The sequence below is a fragment of the Zootoca vivipara genome, chromosome W (assembly GCF_963506605.1).
Source record: "Zootoca vivipara chromosome W, rZooViv1.1, whole genome shotgun sequence".
In the NCBI taxonomy this organism is placed as follows: domain Eukaryota; kingdom Metazoa; phylum Chordata; class Lepidosauria; order Squamata; family Lacertidae; genus Zootoca; species Zootoca vivipara.
In genome coordinates this window covers 1,895,724-1,921,990 of record NC_083293.1, presented here as the reverse complement: position 1 = coordinate 1,921,990, position 26,267 = coordinate 1,895,724, and the positions used below count along the sequence as shown (strand labels likewise).

General features: G+C 48.4%; 1 protein-coding gene across 1 annotated transcript; it reads right to left on the bottom strand.

Annotated features, from left to right (window-relative positions):
- Positions 1 to 1,933: 1,933 nt before the first annotated feature.
- On the bottom strand, positions 1,934 to 25,610 carry LOC132591476 (glutamine synthetase-like). Its single transcript, XM_060270110.1, is given in 9 exon segments — positions 1,934 to 2,690; positions 2,692 to 2,807; positions 2,809 to 2,980; positions 4,259 to 4,458; positions 5,265 to 5,392; positions 7,727 to 7,873; positions 7,996 to 8,157; positions 10,262 to 10,436; positions 25,533 to 25,610. Coding segments are annotated over 8 exon segments (1,152 nt in total). The 5' UTR covers positions 10,428 to 10,436; positions 25,533 to 25,610; the 3' UTR covers positions 1,934 to 2,629.
- Between the last annotated feature and the right edge of the window lie 657 nt (positions 25,611 to 26,267).

The window sequence follows — 26,267 nt, the reverse complement described above, 5'->3', positions numbered from 1 at the left end:
TTCCTCATTGACTTTGGCATAACTAAAACTATAGATACTGTCTCCCTAAGAGAACTTGAGCAGAATCTGAAGATGCACAAGCCTCTTGCAATAGAGTGCTCACTAACAGACATAAGGTAAAGTGTCTGTTTCATTCGGTTCTGAAACATGCTTTCTCCCATTCTGCAAGTGTTGCAGCGCTCTTGGGATTTGAACTTGGCCTTGAAGCAGGGTGCCCAAACCTGTATTTGCTATAATGAAGGGAAGAATTGCCAGTTATATTATTGAGCTAGATCTGATTCTATAGTTTGCATTGCTTGCATTGTATGAATTCTGACTGTATGGCTGTAGCCCTGGGATGTCTTGCTTAAAATGCTTTTTAGTGCCTCTGTGTCTCTGCACCAAAGTGTGTCAAAGGGCAAAGCAAAAGGAACAGGATGCCCAGCTCAAGGCTGGATGATGGCTGGCTATGTCTGATGCGTAGGCTTACTCAAGGCTGCTGCTTACTCAAGGCTGCTAGTGTGACGCGTAAACTCTCTACACCCAGAGATATGAATTCGACAGTAATTGACAATACGCATAGATGATGTGAAGGGGGGGAAGATGCGTAAATCACCATTGTCCCCTATAGCCCTGTTTCTGTTACCCCTGCCCAAGCCAGCATGTGTTTACGCACAGGACGTGTACTAGTGACCCCCTTGCATGCGTGACCCCCTTGCGTGCGCACTCTTACAGAGGAGGGGGAAAGAGCCCAAAAGAAGGGTATAAGAGAGCTTTGCAATTTGTGTTTCTTTACTCTCGTTGTGGAACTAGCCACCTTGAGTCTCTTATTAATAAGAAATAAAGTTCTTTCTCTTGAAGAACTCAACCCCGGTGTCGTTTTGATTATCTTTTGTCCTTGCCTGGGTGCAACTTAAAAGGACCCTCACTAGCTGATAAGGCTACAATACCATGTGTTCACATGCCATGTAGTAACACTAGGAGTGGCCATTTCCAGTGCTCCTTGGGCAGCATCTGTCTTTGTCAACAAGACTTTGACATTTCTCTATTTTTTAAAATAAGGAACCCCGCCCCAAATTCTCTAGCACTCTTTGTTCCACGAGGGGTTCATGTCATAGCACAGCACTGCAGGTATCTGCTTGGTCTAGCTAGGGATCATGGGAGTTGTAGTTCCAAAACATCTGGAGAGCCAAGGTTGCCTATGCTTGGTCCAAACTAAGGCCCGGGGGCCAGATGCGGCCCAATTGCCTTCTAAATCCGGCCCGCGGACGGTCTGGGAATCAGCATGTTTTTACATGAGTAGAATGTGTCATTTTATTTAAAATGCATCTCGGGGTTATTTGTGGGGTCTGCCTGGTGTTTTTACAAGAGTAAAATGTGTCCTTTTATTTAAAATGCATCTCTGAGTTATTTGTGGGGCATACAAATTCGTTCATATTTTTTTTCAAAATATAGTCCGGCCCCCCACAAGGACTGAGGGACAGTGGACCGGCCCCCTGCTGGAAAAGTTTGCTGACCCCTGGTCTAGAGGGTTGGACTAGGAGCCGGGAGATCTGGGTTCAACTCTTCCCACTTGGCCATGAAGTGCATTGAGTGACCTGGGCCAATCACAGCCTAACATACCTCCCAGGATTGCGGTTTTGTGTGCGAGTGTGAGGGAGAATATGCTTCCCCAATTCAGTTCTTGGCTGCTGCAGCAATCTTACTTGTTGACTGCTAGTCATCTTCACAGGGTGCAGAAGTTTTTTTGTTTTTGCCTGAGGGCCACATTCCCTTTCTGGCTACATGCCCAGGGGTGGGCGGGGCCCATAGCTGCCAAGTTTTCCCTTTTCTCGCAAGGAAGCCTATTCAGCATAAGGGAAAATCCCTTAAAAAAAGGGATAACTTGGCAGCTATGGTGGGGCCAGAGGCAAAAGTGGGTGGAGCAACAAATCTAAGTTTTGCCTATGTACCGTAGGCTAGCTTCTGCACACATTCAGATACCCCTCTGTCCTCCACCCACACATTCCAGCCAGGCAAAGGCACTCAGGGTGCAAAGCAGGGCTAGGGAATGGTGTGGCTTTGGGAGATCACACCTCTGCAATCGTGGGACATGTTGTAAATGATTTGGCTCAAGAATGCATGAACTGAATGAACACTGGGGCCAACAGCAGCTAAGATCTTGCACTTTATTATTTCGTTGCTGTGGAGACAGAAAAAGGGGAGGGGTGGGAAGAGTGTACAAATTTATACAAAACTTGATCTTCCCACTTACAAAGTCAATTTAAACAAAGAAACAAGCCCAACCATAATGCAAGGTTGGGGAGCATGCAGGCCCTTCAGATACCACTAGACTACAATTCCCATCATCCAGGAGCGCTGGCCCTGCTGGCTTGGGGCTGGTGAGAACTAGAGTCCAACAACCAATGGAGCGGCCAGAAGTTCCCCCACCCCTACTTCAAAAGCCCACATTGTGATCTAAACAACAACAACAACAACAACCAGGAAACTCATTAAGCCCACTAGGAAAATATTTTTTCTCTCCTAAAAATATATATGTATACATATAGAAATATGTTCTGTAAGTCACGATGCCAGGAGTTCCAAAGATGTCAGCCATTTACTAACTGCTAAAGGACAACACTTTAGGGAGAGAGGGGGCCATGGAGGCTTAGTCTTTGGAGGCTGCTTTCTGCGACCGCTCCTCATAGTTATAAACCTTGGGCTCGTCCCGTCTCATTGAGGAGGACAGTCCTCACAATGGCCTCTGTAACTGCATAGGGGTCGCAGTTGGCAGAGGGGCGGCGGTCCTCAAAGTACCCGCACCCATCCTGCCCGACTTGGCGGGGGGATCCTGATGCTGGCCCCACGGTTGGCAATGCCGGCCGAGAACTCGAAGATGCTGGAAGTCTCATGTTGGCCCGTCAGTCTCCGGGAGTTGTCCTGGCCCCCGTGAGGGTCATACATGCAGATGTGGTACTTGTGGCGTTTGCTCAGCTTGTCTATGGCAGCTTCAATGAACCTGAAGAGGAGAGGCAGGAAAAAAATACGGGTTGAGGAACTGCAGGCACACCAGGGAAAAATAAGCGCAGCAAAAAGTACTGGGGGTGACTGTGATGGCGGGGCAGAGACAGTGTGTTTTTCTGGATAGCAGGACAATCACAGGCTCAAGCGTCAGAAGAAGCACATTAGAAAAGCAAGACAGAGAGTATTTATATCTACTTGCACGTTTGGTGTGCTTTCGAACTGCTAGGTTGGCAGGAGCAGGGACCGAGCAACGGGAGCTATTCGAACCACCGACCTTCCGATTGGCAAGCCCTAGGCTCTGTGGTTTAGACCACAGTGCCACCTGCGTCCCACTGTACAAATTGTAGATATTGTCAAAAGAATTAATACTATGATCTTGGCTAGGTTGGCAGGAGTTGGGACCGAGCCAACCTAGCAGTTCAAAAGCACGTCAAAGTGCAAGTAGATAAATAGGTACCGCTACAGCGGGAAGATAAACAGCGTTTCCGTGCGCTGCTCTGGTTCGCCAGAAGCGGCTTAGTCATGCTGGCCACATGACCCGGAAGCTGTACGCCGGCTCCCTCGGCCAATAATGCAAGATGAGCGCCGCAACCCCAGAGTCGTCCGCAACTGGATCTAATCGTCAGGGGTCCCTTGACCTTTACCTATGATCTTGGCAACTTGAATCATAATTGGAACTCAACAGAAATCTTTTATTTTATTTATTTATGTATTTCCCCTGAAAGGGACAACCCCAAATCTTATACCGGAAGCATGGCACCACTCCCTCTGCAATATAGTTTTAATGGGGGAAATTACATATGATTTGAGGAACAGGAGCCTCCAGACACTTTTTGCACAATTTCGCATTCATTCATGATACAAGCCCAAGTGGAAGCATCATCACCTAGGCAGCCCTTGCTACAAGCCTGGCAAATTCAGAGCCACACTTGACAATCAAATAGCCAGGGGTGGCTTGCACCGCCTTGCCACCCTGAGGCAAAATGGGAATGCGCCACATCCTGGGCACCCCCACCACTTCAGCCATACTCCGCTTGCCAAGAGGTCTGGCATTCTGCAGGGCGTGGCCACTCATCCTCTCTGCCCAAGGGGAGCGAGAGGACGGCAGCAGTGGAAACGATGGGAGAGGGTGGGCTACAGAAAAAACACCAGGGCAAACAACTTAGCAAGCAAACGGAGACAACATTGCCGCAGTGTCTTGGGGAGGCTCCAGCTCCACCCACAGACCCTCAAATGATCCACTCAAGTGCCCTAGAGAAAAAACTCTACTCACTTGATACCCCCTTTCTGCCTTGTTTCTTTCGTGCTGACATTGGTGTGGCACCCAGCGCCATTCCAGTTGCCGGTTATTGGTTTTGGATCCAAAGTGGCGATTACCCCAAAATCTTCGCAGACCCGATGCAAAATGTATCTCACCATCCACAGGTGGTCACCCATCTCAATACCTTCGCAAGGCCCCACCTGGAACTCCCACTGCAGGTAGAAAGAGATGCTGTTAGTGCAAAAAGAAACAGGTTCCTAGTCTTCAAGGTTGCCAAATACACTGTACCAGGGCAAAGGTTTTTCCAGCCGTTTCCCACTGGCAGCCCGGATTTTTTTTTAAAAAAAAAACGTAAATCCCCCGGATTCTTACCGGCCCAGGGAGGCTCCTTCTGCGCATGTCTGGAGTCTCTGGACATGCACAGAAGCGATTTCTGGCGCTGCGGCCATTTTGGAAATGGGCAGAGCATGCGTAGAAGCGACTTCCGGTGCTGCTCTGCCCAGTTCCAAAATGGCCGCAGCGCAACTTCTGGTGCCGCGCTGCTGCCGATCCCGGATTTTCCAATCTGGGAGTTGGCACCTATGGCAAAGGTGCCCCTAAAAGAAAAGAGGGCTGGAGCAGGTGGCAGATCAAAACTTCAGGCTGGGAAGTCGGAGCAATAAGGGGAAGCAATAAGCTGTAGTAAGAGCCAGCAACTGGCTATTTAGTGGGCATATCCAGCTCTTGATCTCCCCTCCCACCCTCTGTATAGGCACCCAGGGAATGCACACTTCCACATCACAGGGACACAGGAAACTGCCTTATACTGAATTAGACAGCTGGCCCATCTAGTTCAGTCTTGTCTACACTGACCAGCAGCAGCTTCCTGGGATTTCAGGTGCGTGTCTCACCCAGCCCCACCTGGAGATGCCACTGGGGGTTGAACCTGGGACTCCTGCAGGCAAAACGGATGCTCTACCTCTGAGCTATGGCCCTTTCCTTCAGCTGAGGATGCCCTATAGGTCCTCTTTCTACATACCTGAGAAGGCATGACTTCAGCATTGGTGCCACAGATCTCCACACCAGCATAAATGCAGGCCCTGTAATGGGTCTCCACTATGTCGCGCCCATACACCTTGTCAGCCCCAACCCCACAATAATAAGGCCCTAGAAAAGAAAAAGCACATGACACATACAATTAGCATGCAGCTTTCTTAGGCGGTATGTGCATATCCAATAGGAGGTGCCCTCTTAGAAAAGAAGTGCATAAGAAACAGACAGAGAGACAGGGGCAAGGGAATGCCTCCCCCGAGTTGGAAAAAACCCACAATTGGGATCTATCTCCTCCTCTTCCTTACACACACACACAGAGGGGGAGGGAGGGAGGGAGGGGGAGGGAGAGAGAGAGAGAGAGAGAGAGAGAGAGAGAGAGAGAGAGAGAGAGAGAGAGAGAGAGAGAGTCTTCACCTGTCCAAATGTTAGGTCCAGCCATTGCTTTTTAAAAAGAAAAAAAAGGTGCCAGGATTCACCATGAAGTTGTTACAGAAAGTGCCACACTTTTAACATTGGAGGGGGGAAGTGTTGGTACTGAGTACCCTTGAGTACCTCCAGGGAAAAAAGCACTGGGTCCCATCACTTGCCAAGATTTATTTATGACATAGCAAGTAACACCTCCAAACATTACCTCTGTTTATAGCTGTGGCCCTTTTGATTTCTTGGACTACAACTCCCATCATTCCTGACCATTAGCCATGCTGGCCATTGCTGGTGGAAGAAAGGGTCTGACAATATATGGAGGGCCAGAGGGGCCACATCACTTATCTCTATATAATAAAAATGTAAGGATCCCCCATTGTAGTATTTGAGGCACTGCGTCGCAATCTGGATTTGTGTGAAGGCAGGGCAGGAGATTGGAGCAAAAGCAGAGGCAGTCTGCAACAACACAGCAGTGACCAAGGCTTGGGAGAAAGAAGGGGGAAAGCAGTGACAGAGAAAAATGTTGAGGGGGCTGGCTGAGAGCAGGCTTAAGTTGGTAGGGTAGTGCCTTACTTGCCCTAACAAAGCAGCCTCCACTGGTTGCCCCAGTTCAGAGACTTGCTTGCAAGGCGCATAGCAAGGGCAGAACACACTTTGCTGAAAGGGCCTGGCATGCACCGTTCAGTAATTCCTCATATGAAGGAAGATTTCGCAACCAAACCGGTTAGCGAGTGGAAACTTTTGTGCAATGCCCAGTCAGGCAAGCAACGTCAGGGAGGGAAAGGTCAGATGATTTGCAAGATACACAATGCACAGATGGCAATTGCAAGGCAGCATGCATGTATCTCTGTGTGTGTGTGTTGCTTCCATCAGCAAGACAGTACTTGATCGCATGACCATTCTGAGGCCCTTATCTGTGACTCAGCAGCAGGGACCCATCAATTCGTAGCAGAGTTGGGGAACATTTCTTAAGACAAACCCACATTCCCTCCTGAAGGAACCTTCTGGGAGCCGACAGCCATTGGCAGGAGCAGCCAAAAGTGGGTGAAGCAACAAGTGTTAACCGACTCACATCTCTTCCATCATCCATCCTGGCAAACAGAAAACCAGGTGGAGAGGCCTGGACAGTCCATTTGGTCCCACAGGGCAGGAACATAGAAACGTAGGAAGCTGCCTCGTACAGGTTTGATCTTGGGTCCATCTAGCTTATTATTGTCTGCAAGCTGCTCTCCAGGTTTTGAGTCAGGGACAGTTTCCCACCCTACCTGTAGATCCCAGGGATTGAACCCGAGACCTTCTGCATGCAAGGCAGATTTACTACCACCAAAGGTTTCCATCACCAAGTTATATAGGATCTTGGCCGGCTGCTTTGTTAGGGCAAGTAAGGCACTACCCTACCAACTTAAGCCTGATGTTTGTTATACCATAAGTCAACATCTACCAAAACCTTTAGGGGAAAGGGGGCTATTTGTGAGTTCTCCTGCTAGCAACAGGCAGAGGTTCAAAGACTGATCTCCCCTGCCCCCCCGCCCCGTCAGAAAAACCCCACCCCACCCTTGCTGCAATGGCATTTTCACCAAGCTTGGCAAAGCTCAGCAACATCTTTTGTCTGTTGCTCTGCCACTTCCTTTCGCCCTCCTCACCATATTAATTAAATTAGGCCAAGAACCACATGAAAGGTTTTTTCCTCCTCCTTCCCCATCTCTTTTTTAATTTTTGTTTCATGCCTTTTAGATAGTTAAAGCCTGAAGGCAGGAAGGACAAAAGGAAATTTGGAAGCCACCCTAGGACCCTTATTCGACTGAAGAGCAGGACAGCAATGCTTCAAATAAATTAATTAATCAATCAAGTAGTCCAAGGGCAATTTACAGGACGCCGCTCATTCTTGCAGTATATATGTAATACAGTACATCATAAAGCCAAAGAGTCTTGCGGTATGTCTGATATGGTGCCAGCCAGAAGGCAGGTACTCTCATGCCCTTAGCTGCATCCATCCATTTCAGCTGAAAGCCTTATTCTTCTTACCTTGTGGGCCTGGAAACCCATTCTTGGGCCAGCCGTATGGGTGCCCATCGACACCCAGCAAAGTGTATTCTTGCTCCATCCCAAACCAAGGCTGGCTGTCTTTGACCATGTCCATGATTATCTTGCAGCTGCTCCTCAAATTGGTTTCTGCAAGGAAGAAGAGTTATGTCAACACGGCATTTTGCTTCAAGTCCAAGGTTTGCAGGTGTGCAAAGGCTGTTATTGGTTGCCCAACTTGGGAGGACACAGAACACTGAATAAGACCTTACCTGCCCGCTTCCGGTTGTATTTCAGAACCTCACATAAGACAAGCTTGTTGGGATCAAGGGTAAAAGGGTCTCTGAAAATCTTAACAGGGACCAAGAACATGTCGCTGTTGGAGCCTTCGGACTGGCCTGTGCTGGATCCGTCAAAGTTCCATTCTGGGAGATCTGCAGGAGGGGTTGAAATAAAGGTGTTTTAGGTATCACTCCACTGAATCCAGACCTATTAGAGGCTGGCCGGAAAAAGATCCTTGGTGAGAATAAGGGCCATAGCTCAGAGGTAGAGCATCTGCTTTACATGCAGAAGATCTCAGTTCAATCCCTGGCATCTCCTGGTAGGATAAGGGGAGACACCCTGCTTTTGCCCCAGGTGTGAAAATATCCTGGAGAGTCGCTTCCAGTGAGCAGCAATAATACTCAGCTACTTGAACTAGCTAACTAACTAACTTACTTACTTATTAATCAATCAACTCCTTTGAGTGGGCAGTTTATATATACTACATAAACTAAAACCTCTAAGCAATTTGCATAAAACAAAAAGAAAACACACTTAAGAGAATAAAAAAAAGATTAAAAAGGAGAAAAACTACTTTCCAACAGAAAAGCAGAAACATTTATCAAAATATAAATAAAACCAGCAGTTATTTTTGTTTATAAACACCTTTATGCTTAATAAAAAATGTAGATGTCTGGGGAGCCTGACCTAAGCAAGCTGACCAGTTTTTAGTAGGTTCCAAGAACAACACATTAAAGGCACCGTGCCTAATAACAAGAGGCAGGGAGTTCCAGAGAGAAGATGGTGCTGCACTAAAAGATGCAACACCTTGCCAGTGGCATCAGGCAGCTTTTTAGGTTCAGTTCAGACCATCAGCTGGGAAAACTGGACCTGGTCAGCAAGACCGATCTCCCTTACCTACTGTGGTCCAAGTCTGACAGCACAGCACAGGCCACTTTGCAAGGGGCCTGTAAAGAGCCCTGCATTGCACTCTGGAGCCCTGAAAAACCAGCTGATCATCCGGTTTTCTAAGACCCACATGCTGTGATCTGAAGTTCTGAGGATCAGCAGTTCAGCGGCACTTTAGAAGCCTGTTTTGGGCAAACTCTGCTGCATTTCCACACCTCAGGCATCAGAGGGAAGGTTGAACATCTGCCTTGCACACAGAACGCCCCAGGTTCCATTCCTGGGACGTCTAGGAAGAGTTGGGAATGTTCTGGAGAGCTGCTGCAAATCAGTGTAAAAAAACTGAACTACATTGACCAGCGCCTTGATACACTACAAGTAAATCTCCTATGTTCCTATGACGTCAGGTGGATGAGGCCTGGCCAAACATGTGAGGACTGGTAGGCCTCATTAAGCCTGCAGTCTAGAGGTTCCTCACACATGATTGAATGAACGGGTTATTCACCTTGGGGTGACATTTCCCTGTAAAAAAAACATAACAGATAACTCTCCTTAAGATGCACGAAGAGGGCATCAAAAGGAACCCAGCCCGGCTTCTTCCACTCCCTGTAATCAAAGCCTGGCAGGTTCATTCATGTACCTGTCACTGAGGATCTGCTTAGGTCAAGTGGCATCCACATTAACCACAGCCCAGCCTGCAGTTGAGAATCCTCTTAGGAAGTAAAAAGTCGCTTCCAATTACATTGGCAAAGATTCCAGGAAGCAGAAGTAGATTAATAATAATAATAATAATAATAATAATAATAATAATAATAGCAGCCAGGTGTCTGGAGACCTGCCTGTTTAAAAAGGATTCTGCAACTTTCTAGCTCCTAACACTAGATTGCTACTTGGGTTTGACTATGCTGGGAGTCAACAGATCCAAAGCTGGACTGTAAACAGGTAGAGAGAACAGAGGAAGCCACATTGCACAAGGTGTTGGAACGACTTTTAACCACAAGCAGAGCCATCCCAAGAGAGCAGGAATAAGGGAACCTCAGGCCCAGAGGTTGGATGTGGCCCTCAAAGCCTTTCTATCTGGCCCTCGGGAGTCTCCAAACCACACCTCCTACTGGCCCTGCTTCGCACCATTCCCTGAGCGTTTTCGCCTGGGTGGGATGTGTCCTTGTCCTTTGCTGTGCAGAAACTAGCCTACACTACAAAGGTGACATGTAACACCCAAAGCTCTCCCCACTGTTGCCCCTGGCTCCTCCTGCCACTTGCATGTGGCCTCCTAGAAGGTTCGCCAGAGGGGAACGTGGCCTGTAGGTTAAAAGAAAAGGTTCCTTGCTCCTGCAAGAGAGGATGAGGGCAACCACGGCCCAGCCTTACCTTCAATGCTCTTTGGTTCTTGGCTCAGTGTTCTGGTTTTACAGCGAAGGCCTTCGCCAGTTCCATCGATCCAGATGTATGTGACCAGCGCCTTCCCCCCCAGGGGCAGCTTCATGTACTGGTCCCTGACCGCCTTGTTCAGCTTGGAACTGAGTGACACAGACATGGTGGCAACCTAGGGAGAGGAAGGAAGACATTTTAGATCCCCTTCAAACTCTGGGTGGGACTCTTTCTCCGAGCTCATCTGCTGGGGTAAATGACCAAACCTTCCTAGTGCTGCTAGGTGAATGAAGCGATAAAAACGCTTGCTTATAGTGGACAATATTGAGCTAGATCAGGCATCCCCAAACTGCGGCCCTCCAGATGTTTTGGCCTACAACTCCCATGGTCCCTAGCTAACAGGACCAGTGGTCAGGGATGATGGGAATTGTAGTCCAAAACATCTGGAGGGCCGAAGTTTGGGGATGCCTGAGCTAGATGGACCAATGGTCTGTATAAGGCAGCTCCCTGTATTCCTAGGCAAATGAAAGCACCACCATACTTGCACAACTGGTGCTTTCCCCAAAAACATCTCCTTTCCCAGCTTCACTCCTCACTAAGCAGCTGGAACCTCAGCAGCTGTCCGTGAAAGAGGCGAAGGAGCTAGACGCTTTGGAGAAGGGAGTGGTTAGTATGATTGGATTAACCACACGCCCAGACCAGAGGTGGAACAAATAGGATTGTTATCTCAAACATCTCACAGCTGAGGAGGAGTTATCTGCTGTGAATCAACCCCACCCCTACTAGCTAGCCTGCTCTAGGGAAATGCAAGATTGATTTGCGAGCAGGGGGGACAATGAAAGAGGTATCAGGCAGCTCCATTTTTACAGTGGTTGAAGATTGGGTTAATACTTTTGGAAGGAGAATTGCGGTTCGAGGACCCGCCCCCCGCAAGAAATAAAGACACAGTGACACGTGGTATTAAGGTTAATGGGTAGAATAAGGCCACAACTTTATTGGTTAAAGCAAGTGAGAGGTATTGGCTTAGGCATTGGACTCCCTAGCAAGCGTGACTCCACCCCGCTCGGCGGGGGGTCATATCAGGTTAACACCCCAAGGAAGGAGCCTGTTGATGCAAATACAACTGAAAGCTCCCCCTGGTGCCACCGGGGTCGTGCCATGGCCCTAGCCACCCGCAGGGCGTCGGACGGGATCCACGACCGCCGGATCCCTTAAGGGGATACCCCTATACGAGGAGGGTTGGATGATGGCCACAACCAGTCCTCGAACACACCAGACAACTCCATATTCCAATGCCTACCGCCACCCGAGCCCAAACGGGGCTCGCCGCCAATACCCTCACCGCCGTAACCAAGCCCTAATGCTTTGTGTGATATCAGCAAGCCAGATGTCGTTTCCTTGATCTGAAAGATGCACGCCATCATCACGGTAGAGAGCCGCCTCACTGAACTTGATTTCAGGGTGTTCCACAACATTGCCCTCCATGCTACGCAGTTTGCGTGCCAAAACACGATTCAGCAGTTTCCTGGATTTTTCCAAGGCCCGTGGGTTATGACTGTCGCGCCACACTCTCCTCTTGAGCAGTGTGGACCAAAACAAGGTAGTCGCAGGGAACAAGGCAGCAAGTCCATCAAAGTCCTTCTTTATATGGAGCAATAAGTCCACGCTCTTTCTGTATGCAAGATCATTTTCCCCCAGCTGGATAATGAGGACATCAGGGGGACCGCAAGCAGCAGCTCGAGCTGTCACAGCAGGCATCAGCTCTTCCCAACGCATCCCACGCCTTGAGATCCAGGAAACGCACACGTCAGCCGGCAAACCCAGGTTGTTGCCAAGGCCCCGATCGCACGCCCGCACTCGTGCCCAGTGCACGATGCTGTGCCCACAAATCCAGACTCGTACTGAGGGTGAAGCTGCGGAATGAAGGGAGGAGAGGGGGAGGTAAGTGGCTGCCAGCTAAAGATCCTTACGAATGTACCCCTTATAGGCATTCGACTTCCAACGACCCAATTCCTTAATCCTGTCTGTAGGGAGGCCTAAATGTGCTGCCGAGGTAGCAGCCCCTATCCTAAAGGAATGTGCGGCATATTCTTTTGCCGGAAAGCCGCATGCATCGATTGCCATACGCAAGACCCGCGTGAATTGGTGCCTCATCAGCTGGGAACCGTCCTCATGAATAAATAGTGCGCCAGCGCCAGCAGGTCTCAGGCACAAATAACGCCTAGTGTCCTTTACAGGACATGGACCTCGATGTTCAGAAGCTGTTAATTTTAACCAGGCACCCTTGCCACGCTGATCAGTTTTCGAACTGCGGATATGTACTAACAGTTCTGCGCTGGATAACTGAATGTCATTCAAAAGAAGGCCACGATATTCATTGTCTGAGTGCTTTTCCACTACTATCTCTCCGACCCTGAGGGCCCCAAAGAAGGAGATGGCATAAGCTGCAGAGAATAAACGTGCCTCGTATCTAGACCAACAAATCGACCTTAACTTTTGGCGAACCAAGCAGAGCAATTCGTAAGTTATTGGCCTACGCCCTTCGGCTTTTTTGGGCTGAAGCCTACCCCAACCATCAATTGCCCTGTGGACGATGAAGTCCACACAAGGGTCCAAGGAGAACAGAGATTTACTGAAGAAAGTAATTGCAGCTGTATGTATTTTTAAAGTTTTTGCTGCCCGCCCCAAAGTGTACTGATTCTCCAAATACTGTAAAACGTGATCTGTAGTCGGTGGGATATTATGTGCAAGGGCAAGAACTTTGCACCGGTAATCCAAAAAGTTACCCCAGATTTGATTGTAAGAACGGAGAGTAGAAGGGGCCACGGAGGCCAATACTCCCTGTATCACGTTGCGTTTCCAAGGCTCCAGAGGTGGTCCGGGAAGGGTTCTGGCCACTGCTGAGCTAGAGGTGCCAGTGACCGGAAGCGGTTCATCTGAAATCGAGATAAAGCATCCGCTATGTCATTCTTTATCCCGGGCACAAACTTGGCTGAAAACAGTATGTTACACTCTAGGCAGAGCATCACAAATGAGCGGAGTAAACTGGAAACCCTATCAGAACGTGAGGACTGCTTGGCCAATACGTTTACCACAGCTTGATTGTCGGTCCTGAAGCAAACCCGGCGGTTCCGGAATTCGGCCGTCCACAGGTGCACTGCAACCACTATTGGGAAAAACTCAAGAAAAGTGAGATCCCTAGTGATGGCCTTGCCTTGCCAGCTCTTGGGCCAACGCTGAGCGCACCAGCGCCCTCGGAAGTAGACGCCGAACCCAAGGGACCCCGCCGCATCAGATTGGACCTGAAAGTCTGCATATAACGTCAAGGTGTCCTGCCACAATGAGATACCATTATAATGCTCCAAGAATTTTAACCACATTTCCAAATCTGCTTTGACGGACTTTGGGAGGCGGACCCTGTGATGAGGCGACTTGAGGCCGGCGGACAATCTAGACAGCCGTGAGCAAAAAGGGCGGCCAGGAGAGACTACCCTACACGCGAAATTAAGATGGCCAAGGAGGGATTGGATCTGCCTAAGGGTAAGCTTTTTAAGTGGAAGGACCTCACGTATGGTATCGCTAAGGGCGCAAATTTTATCTCGGGGTAGGCGGGAAGACTGAGAAATGGTATCTAGCTCAATGCCAAGAAAGGTGAGGGAGCGCACTGGACCCTCCGTTTTATCGGCAGCCAAGGGAACACCTAATTCATGAGCTAGGGACGCAAATGCATTTAGAAGAAAAGCACATTCAGCTGTGTCTGTTTTTCCCACGAGTAAAAAATCATCCAGATAATGACACACCCCTGATAGGCCAGTCCTAAAACGCAGGGCCCATTCCAGGAAGGTGCTGAAGGTCTCAAACGCAGCACAGGAAACCGAACAACCCATCGGCATGGCCTTGTCATAGTAAAAATTTCCTTGGAACTTGAAACCTAATAAATGAAAATCCCTAGGATGAACTGGCAAGAGCCGGAAGGCGGACTCAATGTCACACTTTGCCAGGAGGGCACCCGGCCCATGTCCCCTAACTAGCTTTACTGCCTGATCAAATGAGGCATATTTGACTGAACATAACTCGGGTGGTATCGCGTCGTTAACAGAGCCCCCTTTTGGATAGGAAAGGTTGTGAATTAAACGATATTCTCCCGGGGACTTCTTGGGGACAATGCCTAATGGGGAGATGTGTAGGTTTTGAAGTGGGGGGGGTCAGGGAAGGGGCCTGCCACCCTACCCGCTGCAATCTCTTTTCCAATTTTTTTGATGGCAACCTCGGGCATTTCCCTGACGGATTTCTGATTTGGGGAATCCTTGGCTGTAAGTGAACCCGCTACAGGAATCCTGAAACCTTGTGAAAAACCTAGCCAGAGATAATTAGCGGCTTTCCTGTTAGGATAGATATCTAGGAGGAGACGCATTGGGGCAAGCTTAATGGGGGAACACGCCAGCCCCGGTTCCCTGTTGGTTTCCTGCGGTCTCATGTCAATTGCGGTTCCCTGCTGCTGTATTGGTGGGGCCGGGGGCACCTCTAGGCCCTTGTTGGTAGTGTCCCCGGCCCCCACGAAAGGGCTGCCTACCCTTGTGGCATGACGTTGCTGGGTGAGCTCCCGCGCACTTTTCGCATTCATGCGAGTACCTGCAGACAGATCTGTTACAAACACCTTTATTGTACTCCCAACACAGCAGTTTTCGCCTTACCTCCTTCCTGGCATCCGAACGGCCCGAGCGGTAAGCCTCCTGCGGTTTCTTTTCCACATACGGGCCAACCACAACGTTCCAGATGCCACCCTCAATTTTGTCCCAGCGCGCATTAGGAATGCGAGAAGCCTTCCTGCGGAACTTCTCGTCATATCTAATAGCAGCCGCTTCACCGGCTAGGGAAAAGGCTGTCCTAATATTGGTCAGATAGGCCACCAGATGCAGGGCCCGCTTGGGGTATGCGGCCACCACGGCCCCCATGAATGCCTGGTAGCCGTCCAGCCAGTTCTCGAAGGTCCTAGGTACCCTCGGCTTGCCTCTACGCCTCAAGTAAGAAGGCTTTTCCTCTCCCTTACCCAGCTCCTCAGCAGGTGGGACCAAATCGAACATATCTACGTACTCCCCATTCAATACTTTTTCCCTCAGTTTAGGGGAAAGGTGGTCACCGGGAACTGTGTCCGATTCAGTGTGCGTGGAGGAAGTAACATCCGCTACTAGGGCCCCATCCTTCCATTCCAACGCACCCCCAATTTTTTTACGGTGGGAATTAGCCCTCCTACGCCATGCCCAGTCCGGAAGGCCGGAAATCCCCTCAGCCTTCCCCCAGTAAGACTCCAGAGATGCATCGCTATCATAATCGGATGACGTACCTGATTCTGAACTGTGAGAACGCGACTTCCTGCAGGCATGTTTCTTCTTATGATGTCTCTTTCGTGCTGGCTTGTCCCCGTGGTCCTCATCATCTCCAGAAGAGGCGTAGGAGTCCTGTACGTGCTTACCCCCGGAACTGCCTGTTCGCCTCGCCTGGTGTTTTTTCCGGACCTGACGCTGCTCATCCTCCCCATCAGAAGAGGTGTGGGATTCCTGGATATGCTTCGTCTTGGCACGCCGCTTTCCACCCGGCTGCTGGCTCCTCGGGGCATGAGGCTGTGCTTCTTCGCCTCCGGAAGAGATATCGGCCACGGGATGCTGGACGCTATGCCGCTGACCCTGTGGAATGCTCAAGGAAGACTGGGGCAAAGATGAGTCACGGAGGGAAGCCTGCACCGTTTGGTCCCTAGCCAGAGATGCTGCAGATATTAAGGCAGCGACCGGAGACCTGTCCAGCCTACCTGACTGTGGACCGTGACACAAAGACGCTGACGTGCCCGGCCGATCGTCCTGCTGCGTATCAGGAATAATATCGGGCGATGAAGACCTAGATTCCCTAGAAGAAGGGTTAGTCATGCGGTCCTCGAAACTCAACATAAAGGATTTTAGTTCGCTGAAGAATTGAGTCACCACCTTTGGGGTAGCACTCTTCTTACGAGGAGCCCGCGGTTTGCTGCCTCCCTGCCCTTTCGCTTTAGAGGCAGTGTCACCATGGGCGGGCTTCTTTCCCGACTCCACCTCCTTTGGTGGCTGCACGTCCAGGGCGACTTTGTTCCCTGACTCCATGTGGAAACCAACCAACAAGGATCAATGACAACAGTATATGTCCAAACAATTTATTAATTATGTTATAATTATTTTATAATATTATTATTATTTTGTTGTTATTTTATTTATTTATTTATTCACTTATTTATTTTATCTTAGTTTAGTTTTTTTAAAAAATTATTATTATTATTATTATTTATTATATTTCACTTATTTATTAAAGGCGGATACCAGCAAATGCAAGCCAAATTAGCAAAGGCAAGCTAAACTGTATTATTCTTACTACTATGTGCAGGGGCTTGGCCTTATCACAGGCAAAAACCAAGCAGGGGGTCCAAGTCAGCAGGCACCAGCAAAGGCAAGCTGAATCTCAGATCAGAGAAGGCAAGCTAAATTGTAGCAAGGGGCCAGATAAAACACACAAAGGAAGCAATTACCTGAGGCAGAGAGCAATCAGGTTGCCTGGGGCACAGCCGCTACAGCCTAGAGGGAACAAAGACTTATACCGGAGAGAACTCACAATGCAATTAAGTGTCTATCGCTGTTAATGCAGCCCCCAAGGAGAGGCAATGAATCAGGCACAAGAAAACCTCAACTAAGTAACTTTCAGATTAAAGCCAAGATTCCTGAATTAGTTCGCATATAAAGTTGCCCAGGCAACGCACTGCTGTATTATTATTATTATTATTATTATTATTATTATTATTATTATGTAAAAGGAAAATTGGCAAGGAAACAAAACAGAGCACCAAGAGACACACTCAAAATAGCTGCCCGGGGCTGCACACGTGGGGACACTCAAGATGGCGCCGGGTTTGCAAAAACAAAAACAGCAAGAGACACACTCAAAATGGCTGCCCGGGGCTGCACACGTGGGGGACACTCAAGATGGCGCCGGGCGGGGTTGCCAAACAAAAACACCAAGAGACACACTCAAAATGTCTGCCAGGGTTTGCACACGTGGGGACACTCAAGATGGCGCTGAGTTTAAAGGGGGCCACCGATTCAAAATAACCAAGCTCAATATAGGGACCACAACAAACTAGGGAGGGCACTCAAGATGGCGCCTCACACGTGGTCCACCTAAATGGCGTCCCCACGAAACCTAGGTAACCAGTAAAGGGGGACAACACGTGGCGACAGCCAAGGGGTCAGGAGCATGTAGATCCCGGGACTGGAAATGGCCCCAAACCCAGGGAAATCAACCAACCCCGCTTAAAGTCCCCACAGGTAACAATACCACGTCCTAATGCAAAACAGCAGGCAGCGATCACGGCAGGCTCAGATCCAAGACAGGTCTCCTGAGGAGCGCTGAGGCGACCGACGAGAGCCCAGCGGGAAGCAGCTGTTGGGCGCGACTGATCCGAGCGGCGGCGGCAGAAGCAGGGGGGTTCCCTGCCGAAGGCAGCGGTGCGACGCAGGCACAATGAAGAGCTGGCAGGCAACAAGGAAGCGGCAACGGAGGCTTGCGTCGGCGGTGGGAGGCACAGCGCGCTAAGGACCCCGTCTCCCGGCGGCTGTTTACCCGACGATCAGCTGGAGGGCGGGAGCGTGCGGGAGAGAAGCGGCAATCCAAGCAGAAAGCAAGGAGCGCTGTGCTGCCTGGCTTGGAGCCGGCAAGGGGGAGCGCGATCAGCAGCGCTCGAAACAGCCACCCGGCCAGCTGGTCCGCTGGCGGCAGAGAAGCTTTTGCTGATCAGCTGAGAGGCGCAACAAGGAAGAACAAGGAAAAAAGGCTTCTGCGGCACGTGGTGATCCAGCGACAAAGCTCCACGACAAGATCCAGCGATGAAGAAGATCCGATGTGGTGCAGGGGCAAAGAGGGGCGATCTGGAGCCTGCCGCGCTAATTTAAAGACCTGTTAGCTCCGCCCCCCCCAGCTGGCCCTATTGGCCAGCCCTGAGCGCGGCAGGTAAAGGTGGAGCAGGGGGCGGATCCCGCCCCCTGCCCGCTGCGTAGAGCAGGTCCCGCCCGCAAATCCCCCCCTCTCTGAAGAGGAGGGGTCTTATATAACAGACTCTTCCTGGGAGGGCCCCTGTCTCTTTCCTCTCCCCCCCACCCAAAAAACCTTCCCCATTAACTCATTAAATTCCACATAGTGCTAATAAGCAGTAACATCAAAAAGATTCCACAACTGCACTCTGCATGCACACAGAATTTTTATTTTTTTAAAAAGATGTTCATCCAACATGGAAGTGTCCACAGTTTCAGTTGCATTTTTTTTTGGGGGGGGGTTAGAAACCTCTGACCCTCCAGATCTTGGGTGCCAACTCCCACCAGTGGCCCACCCAGCATGAACAATAGTGAGGGATGATGTGAGTTGTTGTCCAACAACCTATGGAGGGCTACAGGTTACTTCCATCCCTGGATAAGGGTACGAATTGGCACCTGGAGATTTGGAAGAGGGGGAAGCTGATGCAAATGTATGATGAGCTTAATCAAAACAAGAAATAAGTCTGCACCCCTGCACTAATCCGCACTGGGGGTAGGTGGCAGCTATGCTTGTTAAAGTATTGGTCTGGCTTCCTAAACAAGTCTTCAGCCTAAAGCTTTTTTCTCCTTGAGCAGAGATCCAGCTAGCAAAGTATCAGGGGAGAAACAGGAACTTGCCAACACCCAGCAAGGAAGTGGAAAAAACAAACACTGGAATTTGTAGGCCAATTCAAGGCTGGAGGAAGAAGTAGAGCCCACCTTAAGATGACACTAGGCAAATATCTTTCTTTTTTTAATATAATTTTTTTTTGGGGGGGGGGGGGGTCCAAAAATTTACAGACATACAACTTACAAAAACACAAATCACATACATTTCTAATACTGTACACACGTTTGACTTCCCTCCCCCCACTTTTGTGGTTTCGTTTTAGTTTTACTGCATTTTCCACATTACTCCATCTTTAAATTATTCTTTAGTTTCTCTTAGTAATATGTCTAACTGCTTGTTTTACATTAACCCTCTTAATGAACTTATTTGCACACATGAATTTTTCCAATATTCCACAATTCCCCCCCAGTCTTTAATAACCATTTCCCCCCTTCTTGGTTTCTTATTACACCCGTTACGGCATAATCCATTAATTTAATTAGCCACTCTTCCTTGGTTGGTACTACATCTTCTTTTCACCTCTGGGCAAAATGTGTATCTTAGGGCCAACTGAACTTATGTTGCAAAGCAGGCAAAGAAGCTTTTGAGACTAACAGAATGATTCTTAAGTTTGAATGTTAAGAGAACGGAGGCAGTGAAAGATGAAGAGAGAATTTTTATGGGGCATGGCAAAAAATTCACGCCCATTGACTTCTCTTCCTGCCCCTCCTCCATCAGTTAAACAGAAATGATGGGGACTTTTAAGGCTGAAAATTTGAATGGGGAAGCTGTGCCCCCCTCAATTCCTACCAGCACTGGCCAAAATGGCCAATGGTCAGGGGGTGAAGAAAGCTGTCTTACACCCTACACCTGGGATGCCACATTCCTGATGTAAATAATTTAGGGCTCTTGTTACCTTAAAAACCAACTGCACCCCCACAGACTAAACCAGTGCCTTAAGATCAGCCTTCGAGGCTTTCCGCCCTTTGCACAATCGTTCCAGGGCCTAGAGGCAGATAAGGCCGCGGTGGGCTTCTTCCAACACTCCAAGCAACAAAAACCATTTCCCTTCTAGTGTTCTAGCATTCTGAGAAAATGTGAGAAAACTAATCATGCAGAGACCTACAGGTCTCTTTTCCTTGGTGGGGTCCCTTGCTTCACCTGTGCAGCTGAAAACAGCAAGACTTCTTTGCACTCCTTATGTGCCTCTGTGTGTAGCACAGGGGTCCCCAGACTAAGGCTCAGGGGCCGAATGTGGCCCTGTTATAAAATCATATTGGGGGGGGTTGCAGGACACCATTATTAATGAACAGAGAGGGGTGACCGAATCTGACAGCTGCAGTTACCCAGAATCCCTCGCAACACCACCTTCTTCGCCTCTGCTCCACTCCAGAGACCCGCACCCCTCCCGCTTGGACTCAACCCTGCCTTAAGGAAGGCTTAAGGATCAGCATATGCGCACATTTCCACATGACTAGCAACTTGGGAGCCATAATTCCCTGTCAATGGTATCTCATTCACAATGGAAGACTCCTCTGAACAAAAGACAGTGATCAACTCTTAAAATGTTAATTTCTCTTTGTGTTTAGGAATTCACACCTGGGAGGGGTGATAGGAGGACTAGGAGAGGTGTCAAAAGTGCTCAGATTTCTACCTTGAACCCTCCTTTTTGTGAGGTATTGATTACATAGCTGTGATGTAGGAATGATGTGTTGAGGGCGGTCTTGGTGATGGGAAAACTGATAAAAGTGGAGGTTCTCTTTTGTTCTGGGTTCCTTCCTTGTTCTCCTGCGTGAGGGGAAGGACCCTGTTGCAACAGCAAATAAAGGCTTTGCTTCTCAAACTTCTCTGGTTGGCCTCTGTTATATATTCTCCGACCGATGGAGAACCCAATAAGGCTCTTGTGTACCCCATAAGGGAATAAGAGCAGATTTTGCTTAGAACAGCCCAATTGCCTTCTAAATCCAGGCCGCGGATGGTCTGGGAACCAGCATGTTTTTTACATGAGTAGAATGTGTGCTTTTATTTAAAATGCATCTCTGGGTTATTTGTGGGGCATAGGAATTTGTTCATACTGTTTTTCCCCCAAAAATATTGTCTGGCCCCCCACAAGGTCTGAGGGACAGTGGACTGGCCCCCTGCTGAAAAAGTTTGCTGACCCCTGGTGTAGCAGCTGTTGGAAGTCACAAGTGGGGAGAGTTGCTGTTGTGCTCCGTTCCTGCTTGCAGGCTTCCTATTGGGGCATCCAATTGACCACTGTGAGAACAGGAGGCTGGACTAAATAGGCCTTTCATTCAACCCAGCAGTCAGCCTCTTCTTGGGGATTAGCTATTTCAATTTTATCTATCATTCGCCCTGTTCCTGGACAGCTTATACAAAGTTTTCAAAATAGTTGTAATTTACCGTATTTATGGCCATGTTTTAAAGTTGTTGGCTTTGGGTGTGTGTGTGTGGGGGGGGCTTCCTTTGCTATAAAAGGGGGATTACTGAATTGTTTTTGTTTTGATTTTTATTATGTATTTTGTGCTTTTTATATTGCAAATTTATGTTGTCCACTGGTCCTGAAATCTACAGATATAGGACTGTATACAAAGCTAAATAAATAAATCAAATAAATAATAGTAATAATATATTATACACTTTAAAAATTAGCAGAAGTGGAGTGGTATCTAAGTTTGTGGTGTCCATTCATTTCAACAAGTCAATTCTGAGTTAAGATTGACATTGTATACAACCCACAATATCATTTTCATGATGACGGTAGAATTGCTTACCACTCTCTCCAGGGAAATCAGGTGTTGATTAATTTTTATATATTTTTAAAATGGTATTTAAAGAGTAATTAATCTTTTGTATTCAATGGTTATTCACCCGGCTTTTCTCTTTCCTGGCACTTAAAACCTATTCCCAGAGGCATTCAAATAGGCTAACAGTTTTTTTTTTTAATAATATTTTTATTGATTTTATAAAAGATACATTAAAAAAGAAAAATAAGAAAAAAAGGTACAAAAACGATTAAAAAAATGTAAAAAAGAAAAAAGAAAATATAAAAACATCACGTAATCTTATTAACATCTTATCATCGACTTCCCCGTCCCCCCTGCCCGACTCTTTTTCTCTCTCTCTCTCTCTTATACAGCTTTCGCAATACTCACGAATAATTAAACAATTACAATTCTTAATCTTACATCACTACTATTATTTGTTCAAACTTTGGTAACCCTCTTAACTTCTTCTAATTACATCCTTTAGCCTCTAGTTTCTCTCTAAGAAATATATCGTATTCCCAAATCCTCCCTCTTTATAAAGTTTTACAATACTTCTTAATTCTTCCCCCTTCCTCTCCTGGGTAGCAGTTCCCTCAGAGCCACCCCCAGATCCGTAATCCTTAGACCTTGAACCTTAATCCTTTCCAATTCTTAGACTTCATAAGCCGTCCTTTAAATAATACTTCACAAAAAATACATTTTTACCCCACACCCTCCCTAAACCACTCCTTTCCAGACCATTCTTTAAGCCTGTCTCCCTCCCACATCTTCATTTTCCTTGTCCCCTATTATCATGAGACTTCTGACTGGATTGTGTCCCTCTTCTCTCACTAGAGAGACACCAAACCAGTCCCAATCATCTTTTTCAACCACAATTTGATTGTCTCTAACTGAGGTCTGGCCTCCCTCTCTCACTGACAGGCCAGAGCCCCAGACTTCGTCTCCATCTGGAGAGTCTTGAATCCAACAAAAGTCCTTCTCTGCCACTCTCACTGGTTGCTCTTCATCCGACTGCTCCTTTTTTTCTTCTTCTTGAAAATTTTCCTTACAGTCCTGTTCTTCCTCCTGCGCTTGTGGTTGTAGATTATCCACTTGGGGCTGTAAAATCCCCACTTGGGGCTGTAAAATCCTATTGGGATTACACAGTTCCTGAGTCATTTCTTGGATAAAATCCAAAATCTGTTGCACAATGATCTCTTCTGACTGCATGTCGGTTGTTTTGTCTAGCTGAGTTCTTTGTCTTCTCGTATTACACCACGAGGCATGTACGTTAGTTCCCAGGGTGTTGCTATTGTCTTTTATTTATTTTATCCAAAATAAAGGCTCTCTTTTTTTTAGCATCCAGAGTTCAAGGCTTCTTAATTCTCAAAGTTGCCTCAAAATCACACTATATTGTAACCATAAATCCAAAGTTCACCAATATTGATACATAAAGGCTATTTTAAGGCTACAATCTTTCCCCTTGTTTCCTCCCGGCTCCGCTGGTAATGGCTTCCAGAGTCCCGCTCCCAGGGTCCAGGGGGGGGAATCGTTTAGCCTCACGACGTTCCTTGCAGAAATCCCAGATTAAAATCCTCTCTTCCCTTGCCTCTGCCGCCTAAGGGAAGGGCTCAAGTTAACTTTCTTAAGAGAGTTCTTGTCGTTTCAAAAGCACGGCTGCAGGCTAGTTAGCTGTTGCTTGAAATATCGGTGGGGGGGGAGCGACCTCCGTTCCCTTGTAGTTTAAACTCCCCTCCCGTGTCCAAATTTAAATTTTTCAAATCAAGTCTTGTTCTTTTACTCACAGTCGAATTCTATTTTTGAAGGTATCTGCCGCTCCCTTGTCGTCGGATCGGAGCTTTCCGCCATCCAAGTAGCACTGGACCCAAGGCTCCGTCACGTTCCCTCTGCTCTCGGCGCCCCCGGCATGGGGGCTTTCCGGGCAGCGAATCGTGACTAAATGGGGCACAGCTGGGAAATCCAAGCCCCCAGAATGCTCAATCTGGGGTTCTACGGGTGGTCGCGGCGCTCGCGCGACTCTCCCCTTCTTGGTGGCGGTGGGGGTCTCGGAGACCGAGACGATCCCCGCCGATCGGCAATGGCGGCAAACCGGAAGTGTCAAATAGGCTAACAGTTTATGTTGTTGACGTGGTGGAATTTAGTTTGGACAATTTTTAAAAAACACTCATTTAAGTGGTGATTTTATTCTACCATTGTTCTACATTAAGTATTAAATATGCGTCAAATACAGATTAAGATAGAAGCCAGGTTTAAAAAAAAGAAGAAGAAAAGGTAAAGGACCCCTGGACGGTTAAGTCCAGTCAAAGGCGACTATGGGGTTGCGGTGCTCATCTCGCCGAGGGAGCCAGCGTTTGTCCACAGAATGCTTTCCAGGTCATGTGGCCAGCATGACTAAACCTATTCTGGTGCAACAGGACACCGTGACAGAAGCTAGAGTGCACAGAAACGCCATTTACCTTCCCGCCACAGCGGTACCTATTTATATATTTGCACTGGTGTGCTTTCAAACTGCTAGGTTGGCAGGAGCTGGGAGAAAGAAATGGGAGCTCACCCCCTCAGGGGGATTCAAACTGTGGACCTTCCAATCGGGAAGCCCAAGAGGCTCAGAGGTTTAGACCACATGCGTCCCATGTAATATTTTAAAGAAACTACGAATAAATTTCTAACAACTCTGCTTTAAAATAAAAATAAAAATTAACATCCAGCCTGATAAAAGAGTCTTACTGAATTCAAAATCTCACTCACTGCTGTTATGATTAATCACATTAATTCATAGCTTTTCACAAAATGCCTGATCGACTTACAAAACGTGTCCTCTCCAACCTCTCACTACCAAGGAAATATAACAAGCAAATAGAAAGGGAACCTACCCAAGGGACAGACACAAAACCCCACACATAGCACTGAGGACCACCCCCCCCCCCATTTTCTTCTCCAACCTTATACTGCATATAACACTAATGTATCTCCACAAATGTAATTGATCTGTAGAAAACACAACTTAAGACAATGCAGGTAGATAACATTTTGTGAACTAATAGATCTTTTTTTTAATGTTTTGTTTTAAAGCATGCCCGCTCATGAAGACCCGCTAAAGGGCCAATACAACTACTAATAACTCCAGTAAATGTACATACGTTAAATACGCTTTGAGTTTTTCACTTTCAGCTTCCTTTTCCAAAAGGCCCCAGGGCTGGACAATCGCCAGCCGGAGATGAACCAGCAGCTTCACGCAGCTGCAGAAAACGCCGGCGCGAGAACTACACAACTTCAAGCCGGAGAAGAACTTGACTGGACACAAACCCAAGTCTTGTTGAACTGCAGCCCCCTGGGTGCTGTTACGCAGGAGCGCCGCCCCCAAGCGATTTCAGTGTGGGCTACTCGGAAGAAAGCAACTTGACCACCCCCCCCCCAAACCGCGACACTCAGAGCCAAGAGCCCACGTGGATCAGAAAACGGGCGAAAACAGTGCATTTCCCGGTTGAGACCAGCGCGCGTGTGCAACTTTGACGCAGGGATGGGTAGACGATAAATGGAGGAAGCCCTTCTAAAAAAGAGAGAGAGCGAGAACCCCAATCTCATCTCCTTTGCGCGTTCAAGCCCATTAACCTCTCTATCCGGCGGAACGCGGCTCTGGGGCTGGGGGCGCCCGCGAGGCTTCACTCATAAGCAAGAAGACTGTATACGGATTCACTCCGGGACTTGACTTCCGAATTGCGGCGCGCTGCTTTTCGCCCGCTTTCGGAAGGGAGTCGCGGGGAACGCGGCGGGAGCGCACGGGTGTGCCTGCCCGGCGGCGGCGCGCTTACCTCCAGCTGTGGGGGCGTCTCTGGAGCGCTCGGATGGTTTCAGCAGCGCGATCCCAACCCACAAGCTTCGCGGAGCAGCTACCCCTTTGCCGGCTCCTGCCGGCCTTTCTTATAGGCGCCCCCTACGAGGGGCGGGGAAGACGGCGGGGTGGGCGCCCGCAAACAGTGTGGGTGCGGCGCTGGAAACACTGTACTGTACACTTTTCATGGGAGAAAGGCTATCAGCGGCAAAGACGCACGATGGTTACTGTCAGAGCCTTTGTGTGCGCGCCTCAATGCCAGTTGGTGGGACTCGCCAGTACTTTCTAATTCCCCTTCTGAGTAACACCCCTCCCCACCCTCTGACTAGACATAAGGGTCTGGTGACTTCTGTTTCAGTGTATCTGAAGAAGTGTGGATGCACAAGGACAAACTTAGTTGGTCTCTAAGGTGCTACTGGGAGGAATTTTGTTTGTTTGTTTGTTTGTTTCGACTACGTCAGACCAACACGGCTACCTACCTGTTTCTAATTATTATTAGCCTATTTATTCGTTGCGGTTATCGCTCGCTTTTCCGCCAAGGACCTCAAGGTGGCGCACGTGATTCCCCCAATTGTCCCAACAACCCTGTAAGGCAGTGACTGGCCCAAGTTTGCCCTGTGAGCCTCAATGAGGAGGGGCGTTTGAACCCTGGTCTCTTCCAAGACCTCCAACAGCAGTCAAAGGCATCTGTTTGGCCACTATGAGAACAGGATGC